This window comes from Vombatus ursinus, unplaced genomic scaffold (genome assembly GCF_900497805.2).
Source record: "Vombatus ursinus unplaced genomic scaffold, bare-nosed wombat genome assembly UNPS02014884.1, whole genome shotgun sequence".
NCBI lineage: Eukaryota > Metazoa > Chordata > Mammalia > Diprotodontia > Vombatidae > Vombatus > Vombatus ursinus.
Window position 1 is genome coordinate 3,434,361 of NW_020954662.1, and position 14,587 is coordinate 3,448,947.

Below are 14,587 nucleotides of genomic sequence, written 5' to 3' on the forward strand. Positions count from 1 at the left end.
AACACTTCACAAAACCCCTGAAGCTTGGGACAGTGCACCCTCCACACTGGAAGCAGAGCCTTACCTTAACAAAGAGTTAAAAAGTCAAGTAATTGGCTGGGAACATGAGCAAACATAAGGGAAAAAACTCAGACTGTAGAATCTTTGGTGTCAAAGAAGATCAAAACATACAACCAGAAAAAGACAACAAAGTCAAAGCTCCTACATCCAAAGCCTCCAAGAAAAATATGAATTGGTCTCAGGCCATGGAAGAGCTCAAAAAGGAAGAGAAGTAGAGGAAAAATTGGGAAGAGAAATGACAGTGATGCAAGAAAATCACCTTAAAAAATAGACTAACCCAAACGGTGAAAGGGGTCCGAAAAGCCAATGAGGAGAAGAATGCCTTAAAAAGCAGAATTAGCCAAATGAAAACGGAGGTCCAAAAGCTCACTGAAGAAAATAATTCCTTAAACATTAGAATGGAGTAAATGGAAGCTAATGACTCTATGAGAAATCAAGAAATTATAAAACAAAACCAAAAGAATGAAAAAAATAGAAGACAATATGAAATATCTCGTTGGAAAGACAACTGACCTAGAAAATAAATCTAGGAGAGATAATTTTAAAATTATTGGACTACCTAAAAGCCATGATCAAAAAAAGGGGCTGGACATCATCTTTCAAGAAATTATCAAGGAAAACTGCATTGATATTCTAGAACCAGAGGTTAAAATAGAAATGGAAAGAATCCACCCATCACCTCCTGAAAGAGGTCCCAAAAGGAAAATTCCTAGAAATATTATAGCCAAGAGTTCTGAGGTCAAGGAGAAAATAGTGCAAGGAGCCAGAAAGAAACAATTCAAATATTGTGGAAGCACAATCAGGATAACACAAGATTTAGCAGCTTCTACATTAAAGGATTGGAGGGCTTGGAATATGATACTTTGGAGGTCAAAGGAGCTAGGATTAAAACCAAGAATCATCTACCCAGCAAAACTGAGTATAATCCTTCAGCGGAAAAAATGGACATTTATTGAAATAGAAGACTTTCAAGCATTCTTGATGAAAAGACCAGAGCTGGATAGAAATTTTGACTTTCAAATAAAAGACTCAAGAGAAGCATGAAAAGGTAAACAGGAAAGAGAAATCACAAGGGACTTATTAAAGTTGAACTGTTTACATTCCTACATGGAAAGATGATATTTGCAACTCATGAGACTTTTCTCAGTATTAGGGTAGTTGGAGGGAATATATATAGACAGAGGGTACAGGGTGAGTTGAAGACGAAGGGATGATATCTATCTAAAAAATAAAATTAAGGGGTGAGAGAGGATAATACTGGGAGGAGAAAGGGAGAGGTAGAATGGGGTAAATTATCTCACATGGAAGAGGCAAGAAAAAGCTTTTACAGTGGAAAGGAAGAGGGGGAAGGTGAGAGGGAATGAGTGAATCTTACTCTCATCGGATTTGGCTTAAGGAGGGAAGAACATACACTCAATTAGGTATGGAACTCTATCTTACTATACAGGAAAATAGAGGGGAAGGGGATAGGAGAGGTGGGAATGATAGAAGGAAGGGCAGATGGGGGAGGGGATAAGCAGAAGCAAACATTTTTGAGGAGGGACAAGGTCAAAGGAGAGAATAGAATAAATGGGGTGCAGGATAGGATGGAGGGAAATATAATTAGTTTTGCACAACATGACTATTGTGAAAGTGTTTTGCATGACTACCCATGTATATCAAGTTGCTTGCCTTCTCAGTGAGGGTGAGTAGGAAAGGAGGAAGGGAGAGAAGTTAGAACCCAAAGTTTTAAAAACAATGTTAAAAATTGTTTTTACATGCAACTGGGAAATAAGATTATATAGGCAATGGGGTATAGAAATCTATCCTGCCCTACAGGAAAATAGAAGGGGAAGGGGATAAGAAAGGGAGGGGTGGATAGAAGGGAGGGCAGATTGGAGGAAGGGGTATTTAGAATGCATGCTATCTTGGGTTGGATGGAGGGGAGAGATGGGAAGAAAATTTGGAACTCAAAATATTGTGAAAGTGAATGTTGAAAACTAAAAATAAATGAATTAATCAAAAAAATTGTAAATTAAAAAAAAATAGACCCTTCCCTTAAGGAACTCACCTACTAAGGAGATACCACATGTACACAGGTAAGTAAATACAATATAATTTTAGAAGGGATAAAGCACCAACTGGTGTGTGTGTTTGTGTGTGTGTGTGTGTGTGTGTGTGTGTGTGTGTGTATGTGTGTAAGAGACATCACATAGGAGGTAGTACCCAAACTGAACTGCAGTACAGAGGACCTCAGAGAGAGCTGAAATAACAGCAGTGACCTACAGGGATACAGGTTAACAAAACCTAATCGCTTCTCACAAGGGGAGGAGAACAAATACCAGCAGGAAACAGCCTCTAGGTTGGGCCTCCATTGCCTATAATGGGCAGCACATAGTGGGGGCAAGGCATCTACATTCAGAATGAAGAGACAAACTTCTAGAAAGTTTGTTGTCCGTAGAGCCATGATCAGAACCAATAAAGTGGTCCTAATGAAGTGAATAAAGTGCTGGCCCAGAAATCAGCAAGACCTGAGTTCAAATCCGGTCTCAGACACTTCCTGGCTGTGTGACACTGGGCAAGTCACTTGACCCTGGTTGCCTTAGTTTCCTCACCTGCAAAATGAGCTGGAGAAGGAAATGGCAAGCCACTCCAGTATCTTTGCCAAGAAAACCCCAAATGGGGTCATGGAGAGTCAGATACGACAGAACAATTTTCTACATTGCCTAATAAGGAGTGAGGAATGGGATTGGGGGGTAGTATGTAGGGAACTTAACCCTAATTGTGCTATCTGGCTTCAGGCTTGAGGGGAGGAAGTATGATAATGCCCAGGCTCTGGGGCATACAGGCATCCTGGGGGACTGGGGCTATACATGTCAAACCGGTTTTCACTGGCTCAAATGTCTTGAAGGAAGCTAAGAATTCTAATGTGACCTTTGGGAGCCTGGTCACCTTCACCCTAGGGCATTAGCAGCAATTGCACATATGAAAAATATATAGTTGTTGACTTGTCCTCGGCACAAGGAGGGTTGGTGAAGACAGCCTGACACGGACACCCCAACCTTCCAAATTCTATCGTGTTATGAACATTTGTTACGTGTCTGTGTGGTGCGACCTTGTGTTGTATATGTCAGTGGTTTGCATCTGCGTGTTGCATTTGTTTGGTGTTTATATATAATGGATACAGGTCCATGTGATACATGTGGGTGTATCTGGCAGTGTGTCCTGCCTGTGTTAGGAATGCTCTCTCTGCCCACTATACATTTTGTATCTCACTGAGCATTACTCTGTTGTATCTCTTTGGGCGGGTGTTGTATCTCTGCGTGGAGTGGTGTTTGTGCTGGGTCTGGGAATGAGATGTTGTCTGTGAGGCATTTATTAAGCACCTAGTGTGTGTCAGGGACTGTACTAAGTGCTAGGGAGACAAAGAAAGGCAAAGGACAGTCCCTGCCCTCAAGGAGCTCATAGTCTAATGGGAGAGATAACATGCAAACAACTATGTGCAAACAAGTTGCAGACAATAAATTGGAGCGAATCAAGAGAAAGAAGGCACTAGAATGAAGGGAGATGGGGAAAGGCCTACTGCAGAGCAAAGTGGAAGCTTAATCAATGGTAATTGACTGACTTCAAGGAAGCCAAGAAAGCCAAGACTCAGAGATGAAGATGGAGAACATTCCAGGCATAGGGGACATCCAGAGAAAATGTCTGGAGCTGAGAGATGGAGGGTCTTGTGTGCAGGATATCAGAGAGGCCAGGGCAGTGTTACTGGATCACGGAGTATGTTAGCAAGAAGATTGGAAAGGTAGGAAGGACCTGCATTAGGAAGGGCTTTAAAAGACAAACTAAATTTTATATTTTATCCTGGAAGTGATAGGGACCCACTTTGGAGTTTATTTAATAGAGGCGTGGGTGACATAGTCAGACTTTCATTTTAGGAAAATCACTTTGGCAACTACATAGAAAATGGACTGCAGTGGGGAGAGACCTGTGGCAGGCAGACCCACCTGCAGGCTATATATAGTCCAGGTATGAGGAAGTGAAGGCCTGCACCCAGCAGGGAGGCAGGGTCAGAGGAGAGAAGGGGGAGTATTTGAAAGATACTGTGAAGGTAGAATCTTCTGCAACAGACTAGATGGGGGAGAGGGGGGAGAGGGGGAAGAGTCAAGGATGACACCTAGGTTGTGAGCCTGGGTGATTGGGTCCTTGACAAGAACAGGGAAGTTAGGAAGAGGTTGGGAAAAGGGGTGGGGGTGGGAAGATGAGTTCAATTTTAGACATGTTAAATTTGGGACAGCTAGGTGGCACAGTAAATAGAGTAGCGGCCCTGAAGTCAGGAGGACCTGAATTCAAATCCGGCCTCATACCAAGCACTTGACACTTACTAGCTGTGTGACCCTGGGCAAGTCACTTAACCCCAACTGCCTTAAAAAAAAATAAATAAAGACATGTTAAATTTGTTGTGGTGGTGGTGCTTTGTCCTTCATTCTCGAAGAGGACTGTGGCATCAGGAAGGTGATGTCATGACTTGCAAGTGAATTGGATTTAAGTGAGGGAGGGCTGTGCAAAGTCACCAGCCTCACTTTCTCCTCTGGAGTCATCTGGGTCCAGTGGCCAGATATAGATCAGGATGACTGGCCATGGCCCCCGATGCAGTGGGAGACCTTAGCCTTTTTAAGCTAAGATCTTTCCCAGGTCTCAGTTTGTTTGAAGTAACACTCATTCAGTGGTTAAGGCTAAGTAAGAAATAAGGCAAAGAATGGCCTCTTTAACCTAGTCAAAAAAAAAAAAATCAGTCTGGGAGGGGAAGACCCTCAGAGTTTCTGGCCAAAACAAAACAATTGCTATTTACACTCACTCTGAACCATCAGAACCTAAACAGTGACCAAATGAGGCTTGGGTTGGGCCTATTGCTGGCCAATCAATGAGAGCAAGAGGGATTTGGGTTCTTAAAAAAGAAATCTAGCCCATAAACCCCAAGATATCTTGGGAGGTTTCAATGATCAAAATTTAAATTTCTTTGGGCAGAGCACCCACAGATAAGGGTATGTGTTGTATGGAGGGAAAAGAGAAGATTACTGTATCTCCAGATGTTGTGGCTCTGGTCTTTTGAGAGTGAGAACTGTCTTTTGCTTTTCTTTGTATCCCCAGAGCTCAGTACCATGCCTGGCACACAATAAGTGCTTAAATACTTGTTGACTGACTGACTGATGTCTCAGGATTGTAATTTAGTAGTTATCTAGGCCAACCTCTTCATTTTACCAAAGAGGAAACTGAGGTAGAGCATTGAAGTGAACTTGCCTATGCGCGCTCTCTCTCTCTCTCTCTCTGTCACACGCACACACACACACACACACACACAGAGCTACTAGAAGTATGTGACAAAGTGAATAGAGCACTGGGCTGGGAGTCAGGAAGACCTGAGTTCAAATTCTACCCCAGACAATTACTATCTGTGTGACCTTGGGCAAATCACTTAACCTCTCACAGTCTCAGTTTTCTCCTTGGTAAAAGGGTGGGATGTTGTAGTCCAGGACCTTTAAACTTCCTTCCAACTCTAGAATCCTAAATTTAGTGGCAAAATCTGGAGTGGAACCTAGGTTCTCTGACTCTCAATCCAGCACTCTTTCCAGTGCACCATGTGTGCGTCATGAGTGGTGTGTTGCTCCTTTGTGTGCTGTGCTGGTATTTTGTGCGTTGTCTTTTGTCATGTGTGTTGTGTTGCACTTCTGAACTTCTGTGTTGCGGTTGGTATGTCGTCTTTTGTGTCAGTGGGCTGTCTATTCCGCTATGTGTGTTGCGTTGCGCCTCTGTTCTCTGTGAGTTTTTGCTTTGGGTGTGACCTCAGGCTCTGCGATAGCCTCTCCGGGTGGCTGGAGGTGTGCCTGTGTTTGTGCTGCGCTTGCATCTCCCCGCCTGGCTCGGTGGCTCGGGACAGAACTACAACTCCCAGCAGCTCCCGCGGCCGGCCGCTGGGGAAGACGTGGAGGATCCTTGGGACCAGACCGGACCATACCTCTGCCGGTTGGGCGCTGGGGTTGCAGATGCGGCGGCGGCGGCAGCAGCAGCGAGGGTAGCGGCGGCTGCATCATCGCCCCGGGCCTCTGCGCGGCTTGGCGGGGGCGGCTGGGCTCTGGGGCGATGGGCAGCGGCTGGAGCCAGCGGGACTCGCGCAGGTGAGCAGGGGCGAACCAGCCCTCATCCCCACCTTCCCCCTCCCGGAGGAGGGGTCTTAATGCATCCTCCTGACACCCCGGGGTGGAGTGGGGGTACACTTCGGGGCGGGGCCTAATGAGGAGAAGACGAATGCCCTAGAAAAACTGAGCATCTCCAAGCGCGGGGCCAGGGCAGAGCCAGAGCCGTACTGGGGGGCCTGTTCATGTTGAGTGTATCCGTCCATCTTTGGGAGCCAAGATTGAATTTGGGGGAGAGGATGGGGGGCTTGTGTCCCAAAGGAGGATCCCAAAGCACTCCGAGAAGGGAATGTCCTCTTGGCCCCATTCATAAGGTAAGGAAGTTGGCACGGCAAAGAGCTGTCAGTCAGTAAGCATTTATTAATTCCTGGCTATGCACCCGGCACCCTGGGAAGCACTGGAGATACAAAGAAAGGAAAAAGACGGTCCCGTTCTCAAGGAATTCAGTTTAATAGGGAAGACGATATTTAAACACCTGAACAAGCAAACCTATGGACGATACTATTGCAGATAATGAATATGGTATGGTTAATTCTTGTTACTTTCTCCAAGCTAAATCCTATATCCAGACTAGGAGCTAGACCAGCTGGGCTCTGTCCATACAAGGGGCAGGCCTGAAGAGGTTACGCAAATCAACCTGAGCCTTATTCTCTTGGCCTTTCCCAGAAAGTATAATTAACCCAGGCCTGCCCTTTTAGCTTGTAAGAGCTTCCAGAGGGGTGATGCCCTGAAATCCAGGCACTCAGCCTCAGAGACTTGTCAGCTTTCTTCTCCCTCCCCCATCCCAGTATCTCCCACAAGGGTGTTCAGTCAGGTGTGGGGCTCATGGCTGGAGGAAAACCCAGTTTAGCCTTTCACCTCTATGTCCTGCCCATGTAGTCAGATGTGTGGCATCGCTGGATCAGAGACCCCCCCCTCCCCCACGACTTCCTTTGAAGATCAGAGCCATTTTCTTTCCTTCATCCCGTCTAAGCTTTGTGTACTGGGAGTGGGTGGCCAAGCAGTCCGGGATGCTAGGCCCCCTGGGCCACTAGTATTACCGGGGGCCAGGGAGAGACCCAGCAGATCTTTTCTGTGAAGTCTCTGAGACACACAGGAAAAACGACCCAGAGACAGAGTCCACACCTTCCACCAGCTTCCTGTTCTAGAATTGAAAGCCCCTTCCTGTCCATTGTACTTTCCTTGGGTCTAAGTGAAATCCCACCTGTTGTAAAAGAGGCCGACGCCTGTTCTCTTAATCACTCTCGTCTGCTCTTCTTCCCACCTCTGAACTGACTAGGAGAACCAAAGGCTATGTCCCCTTCCCCCAACCAGCTCCATAGCAGTGTGTGTCCAGAGACGTTCCCTGCCAAGGGACTAATGCTGTGTCCGGGAGGTTCAGTCATCCGCCCCATCAGCAGATTCTCCAGGAGGCTGGACCATGTGGCCTTGTGTGAGGACCCAGGCTCCCCAGGCACTGTTCCTTTGTTTGGGTTTGTGCTCCCAAGAACAGTGTGTGCCCTCCCATTCCATCAGGTTCTCCCTGGAAATGGGCTCCACTGGCCTTCCAGGGTAATCCCTTCCTGCCTGATGCAAGGGTTTTCAGAATCCTGGCAGTGAGTCCTGACTGAAAGGTGAAAGGGCAGAGTGTCCAGAGCCTGGACCTGAGCCAGGTCATCAAGAAGGCAGGGAGGAGAGAGTAGGAAATGGAGAGGTTCCGGAATAGCTTTGACTCTGACATTCTTCCCTTTGTTAAAGCCCCCATCTGTAAAAAGAGGATGAAAATAGCCAATGAAAATGCACAAGATAAGATAATGCACGTGAAGGCTAGGGAAGTGTGAGTCATTATTTTTTGGACCGGACCTGTGATTTCACTGGGGCAGGAAATTCCAGATCATGAAACCCAAGCCTGCTCTGCAGCTTTCCACCTTCCCGGGTTGCCTGGGTCTTACAGGGGTGAAGCCACTTAACTTAACTCTGGGGCTGGCTCACTCTCCCAGTAACTCTGGAAGGTCACTCTCCTTAGGCTCCCTGCAAGCATCCTCAGTACAACTCTCAGGGCAGCAGATGGGACCACCGCCTGACATCTCAGCCGTTCTCTAAGGGAGCTTGGAGATTATGAGTATCTGGGATAGCGACATTGAATAAAAACATTGCTCCTGTGTTTTTATGAATCAGTGTTCCATCCTGGCAGTTGTGGGCAGCAGTTCGATCTGTGGTGATAGTGTATTTCCAGGACAATTTGGTTGAGTTCTCAGAGATCTTTTGAAGTCAATAGTTGAAGTGTGGGACCTTATCAGTCCGTGAAGGAAAATGAGCTGCTGAGGTGGAATTCTGGCCACTAGGTATTCAGTACTAGATGCTAAATTTATAATCTGTGATGCTGGATGGGCTTCCTGGGGTCAGGAAGATTTGAGTTCAAATCCCACCTCAGACACTTAGAAACTGTGGGACTCTGGGCAAGTCACATAACCTTTGTTTGCCTCAGTGTCCTTATCTGTAATAATAGAGCCTACCTCCCAGGATTGTTGTGAGGATCAAGTGTGATACTATTTGCAAAATGCATTTCAAACCTTAAAGCACGATGTCAATGCTAGCTATTATTACGAATGTGTTTCAGTCTCCACCATTTCTTTTCACAGTCTGTGTCCTGACTTCCGTTAATCTAATCCCTTTTCTAAATGACTTCACCCATCCCAGCTGTCCTCTACCTGAGAGAGCATCTAATCTAATTCTCTCATTTTATTTTGGGGGAAGCAGGGGCCCTTAGAGGCTTCCACCTGAGAGGTGGAATCATCCCATTTTATTGTTGGGGAAACTGAGACTCTTAGAGGCCATCTAATCTTTTCATTTTATAATGGGGGAAATCGAGGCCATCTAATAGAATCTTCTCATTTTATAGGGGGGACAGGGAACACTAAAGCCCTGAGAATGAGTCAAAGAGAAATGGGAGCTCCATAAAGAGAAAGACTGCCTCCCTTCTCATCTTTGGAGCTCCCTTATTTCTGTGTGAGGAGGAACCCTTTCCTGGCCACAGCCCACTGTCTTTGAGATCATAGCTGTGTGCCAGCCTCAGTGATGTGTGCCTCAAGGAGCTTACATTCTATCAAGGGGAAACAACACATACTTGTACAAGTACACACACACATACACACACACACAGGTTTTAAAAAGGTTCTTTGGGAGGGAAGCCTTCATCCTTAGAGGATCAGGAATTGGAGCAGAACTTTGAAAGAAACTAGGGATTCTCAGTGACCTAGTTGAGGAGGGAGGGCATTCCAGGCATGGAAACAGCCAGTGCAAAGGTATGGAGGTGGTAGATGTAATGTCATGTGTGAGGAACAGTGAGGAGGACAGTTTGGCTATACTGTAGAGTGTGTGAACGGCAGTGCATATAATAGGCCCAGAAAAGTAGGCTGACACCAGATTGGGAAAGACTATAAATACCAAAGAAGGGTTTGTCTTTGATCCTAGAGGTGATAGGAGCTCATGCATAAATGTGCTGATCTCTAGGTAGGGAATGTGTCCTGGGCAGCATCCAGGTAATATTAAATAATTAATATGGGGCAGCAAGGTGGTGCGGTAGAGAGTAACCCGAATTAGAGTCAGGAGGACCTGAGCTCAAATCCAACCTCAGACACTAGCAGGTGACCTTCAGCAAGTCACTTGACCCCAATTGCTTCCACAAAATAATAATAAAAATATGCATTTGCTAAGTACTTACTGTGTGTCAGGAACCTAGAATCATCATATTAATATTTTTATGCAACCAACAAGCATTTTAAAAGTACTTACTATGTGCCAGGCACTTCTGTGTGATGGAGATACAAAGAAGGAAACAATCCCAACTGGAAAGGAGTTAATGTGGGGAGATCACAAATACCTACATAAGTAGATAGAAAGAGCATTTTTTAAAAATTCAGTGTTATTTTATTTTCGGTTTTGAATTCTTTCTCTCCTCAGCCCACTGAGAAAGCAAGAAAAACCTGTCACAAATATGTTTGGTTATGCAAAATAAATTGCCACATTAGCCATGTCCAAAAATAAAGAAAAAAAAGAGAAGAAAACATGCTTCAATCTACAGTCTGAGCTCAACACTTCTCTGTCTCACATGATTCCTCATGAGTCCTCTGGAACTGTGGTTGGTCATTCCGTTGATTAGTTACTAAGTCTTTCAACGTGGATTATTGTTACAGTATTGCTAATGCTGTGTAAATTGTTCTCCTGATTTGCTCACTTTACTTTGCATCAGTTCGTGCGAGTCTTCCCAGACTTTTCTGAAAAGATCCCCTTCATCATTTCTTACAGGACGATAATATTCCGTCATATTCATATGCACTTGTTCCACCATTCCCCAATTTTATTTCTTCCTCTAAAAACTAACAGTTCATATCCTTTGACCATTTATCAGTTGGAGGATGGCTCTTATTTTTATAAATTTGGGTATATTCTCTATATATTTGAGACATGAGGCCTTTATCAGAGAAACTTACTGCAATGTTTTTTCCTACCAGTTGCCTTCTTGTCTTCTAATGTTAGCTGCATGGTTTTGTTTGTACAAAAACTTTTCAATTTGATTTAATCGAAATTGTTCATTTTGTCTCCACTGAACTTCCCCATCCCTTATTTGATCATGAACTCTCCTCCTATAATTTCCTCCATGTTTCCTTAATTTGCTTATGATGTCACCCTTTATATTTAAATCGTGTTCTTGTTTTGAGCTTATCTTGTACATACGGTGTGAGATCTTGGTCTGTACCTGGGATGGGGAACTTGTGGCCTCGAGGCCACGTGTAGCCCGCTGGGTCCTCAAGTGCTGCCCTTTGACTGAATCCAGACTTCCCAGAACAAATCCCCTTAACAAAAGGATTTGTTCTGTAAAACTTGGACTCAGTCAAAAGGCTGCACCCAAGGACCTAGAAGGCCATATGTGCGCTCCAGGCTGCAGGTTCCCTACCCCTGGTAGGTTTGGGCAGACAGCTTTCTGGTTTTCCCAGTGATTATTTATTTATTTATTTATTTATTTGCTTTTTGGTGAGGTGATCGGGGTTAAGTGACTTGCCCAGAGTCACACAGCTAGTAAGTGTTAAGTGTCTGAGGCTGGATTTGAACTCAGGTCCTCCTGACTCCAAGGCCAAAGCTCTATTCACTGCGCCACCTAGCTGCCCCAATCCTTGACTTTATCAAATACTATGCTACTATGCTCATTTGTTTCTGCATATTGTGTACCTCATCTGTTTCACTGTCAGTCTCTCAGTTTCTTACTCAGTACCAAATTGGTTTGATGATTACGGCTTTGTAGTATCGTCTGAGATCTGGTACTACGAGGTTCCCTTCCTTCCCAATTTTTGTTTTCATTGGTTCCCTTCTTATTCTTGACCTTATGTTGCTCCAGATGAATTTTGTTACTGTTTTTTCTAGCTCTGTAAAGTAATCCTATGGTGGTTTGGTTGGTATGCACTGGATAAGTGAATTAATTTAGGAAATACTGTCTTTTTTTAATTTTCAGAAGTGTAAAAGAGTCAAAATAAAAAATAAAAATTTCCGCAAAGGAAACCATGCCTTATGTTTAAAAACAAAAACAGAAAAAGGAATCTATCTATAGCACCTCTTTAGAGTGAGGTCCAGTGTGGTAATATTTATAACTTCAACTTAAAAGAAGTATTCCTTAAGTTTCTGTATCCTTATAGATCAAAATATTGAAGAAAAAATTGTTATACAGGAAAAATGGATATGGTCCTCTTCTAAAATTACTTTTGAGATTTGAAAAAAGTAGCCAAATTTATAAGATTTTTCTAGGTTAGCTGCAGCATGATTAACACATTTCTGTAGTACAGCAGATAGGGTGCCACCCTGGAGTCAGGAGGACCTAAGTTCAAATCTGGCCTCAGACACTTACTAGCTGTGTGACCCTGGGCAGGGTCACTTAACCCTGTTTACCTCAGTTTCCTCATCTGCAAAATGAGCTGAAGAAGGAAATGATCAACGGCTCCAGTATCTTTGCTAAGAAAACCCCAAATGGGGTCATGAAGAGTTGGACGTGACTAAACAACAAAGTTCCTAGGTGTGACTTGGCAGGTAGATTCCCAAGTATTTTATGCCATCTGTAGTTATTTCCAATTGAATTTTTCTTTCTCTTCCTGCTAGATTTTGTGGGTGATATACAGAAGTACAGATGATTTATGTGGATTTATTTTACATCCTGCAACTTTGCTGAAATTATTATTTAAATTAATTTTTTTGGTTGACTCTCTAGGGTTCTCTAAGTCAACCATCATTATCTGCAAAAAGTGGTAGTTTTGTTTCCTCTTTGCCAATGCTCATTCCTTTATAGATAGAAATTTATTAAGCACTTACTGTGTGCCAGGTGCTCTGCTGCATTCTGGGGATACAAATATTTGTAGTCATGACAGTGCCTGCCCTCAAGAAGCTTACACTACAGCCAGAGAATACAGCACATAAAGCGGGCAAGTGTAGGGGTGACACAGACAGACCAGAACATGGGGCTGAGATGTCTGGGAAGTGGCCTTGGGTGCTTGCTTCCAAGCAAACTAAGGTAAAAGATTGCCCCTATCAGAACCTGGTGTCCCGGGGTGGGCACTGGGGTTCTGCTAAAGGAGAGATGGGGCTGCAAGTTGGCAGGGCTGGGAGTGAAGATAAAAGAGAATAAGTACAAAGTAGTTAAATACAAAGTAGTTGGGGGTCGGGTCTGGAAAGATTTCACCTGGAAGCATCTTGAAAGAAGAGAGGGATACTGAGGCAGAAGTATAGAGGGAATGCATTCTAGGCACGAGGGATGGCCAGCACAAAAGCATGGACTCTGTGTGTGTGTGTGTGTGTGTGTGTGTGTGTGTGTAGATTGGGATTAGGTTGTAAAGGGTTTTAAAAGCTAAACAGAAGAGCTTACATTTTATACTTCGGGCAATAAGGAAGAACGGGAGTTTATTGAGTAGGTGAGTGACGTGATTAGTTCTGTACTTTGGCAGTCGAGTGGAGATTGGATTGGCGAGGGGGAGAAATGTGAGTTAAGAGATCCTTGGGAGGCTATTGCAGTAGTCCACGCAAGAGGTGATAAGGACCTGAACCAAGGCATTAGCTATATGAGTAGAGAGAAGGGAGTCTGATACGAGATTTGAGCGTAGAAACCATTAGGGTTTGGCAACTGATTGTGTATGTGGGGTGAGATAGGGTTACTTACATACCTGGCTGATTAGAAGGATGGCGGTGCCTTTGACTGAAATAGGCAAGTTTGACAGAGTGTGTCTATGGGGGGGGTGTTTATTTAATCACTTAGTATATTTAATAATTAATCAATAATTAAATAATAAAATCATCCAAAAATAATAAATTAATCGAGAATTAAATCAATTTATTAATCAATAATCTTTACATTTAAAATCAATTATTTAATGTATTTAATAATTAATCAGTGAGTACTAAATCATCCAATAAATAATGAATTAATAATTACATTAAATCACTTTACTCATCAATCAATAATTTTTATTTAAGCATCATTAGGTGGTGTCTGAATACAGATTGAAGCAACTTTTGTTTTTGTTTTTTTCACTTTATTTTTCTTGAGTTTCTTTTTAATCTGTTTTCTTTCACAACATGACTATTATGGATTTTTAAAAAAAAGCTTCATTAACAGTAACCTTTCACATTTCATTTGTACTTTTTATGGTTTCTAAAATTCCACCTTGCACTTTTCAGGATCCTTTCAAGACATTTTTTTGGGGGGGGTGAGGCAATTGGGGTTAAGTGACTTGCCCAGAGTCACAAAGCTAGTGAGTGTTAAGTGTCCGAGGCTGGATTTGAACTCAGGTCCTCCTGACTCCAAGGCCGGTCCTCTATCCACTGCACCACCTGGCTGCCCTTCTTTCAATACATTTTATCATGCTTTGGATAATGACAGCAGGAATGTATTCTAATCCCCCACCTCCATTCCTCCCCAACACACACACACACACACACACACACACACACACATTCGTGCGCGCGTGCAGGCAGGTGCACACATTCAGGGGGAGGAAGAAGAGAGCTGGCAGAGTGGGTGGGGATTGCAGATGTAGGCCTTCAGAGAGGGATCCTCCATGGCTCTGGAGTCCAGGACCTCACCCCCCGATGGAGACATTTCATAAGCTCTCTATTTCAGTCAAACTGGCCTCCTCTCTGTTCTCCCAAGTAGACGTGCAGTCTCTAGGCAGGGGGATCAGGGATAAAAATACTAGCAAGAGAGACAGGAATGGTAAAAAGGCAGGATGAGCCATTTCTCCCTTCTGAGTTTCATCTCCCTCACAAGCTGGTTGAAAGTACTTTTTATAAATTGTAAAGAGTTTCCCTAAGTGGGTACTCTTGCTATAATCTAGGTTCTC

At 43.9% G+C, this 14,587-nt stretch overlaps 1 protein-coding gene across 2 annotated transcripts in view; it reads left to right on the forward strand.

The window, feature by feature from the left end:
• The first annotated feature begins 6,139 nt into the window (after positions 1–6,139).
• Positions 6,140–14,587, forward strand: part of ATP13A2 (ATPase cation transporting 13A2) — a 40,518-nt gene continuing 32,070 nt past the window's right edge. For both annotated transcript variants that reach the window (XM_027842772.1, XM_027842773.1), the window contains exon 1: positions 6,140–6,212. In XM_027842772.1, coding sequence (XP_027698573.1) covers positions 6,178–6,212 — 35 coding nt within the window. In that variant the 5' untranslated portion in view covers positions 6,140–6,177. The remainder of the gene's footprint in view (positions 6,213–14,587) is intronic.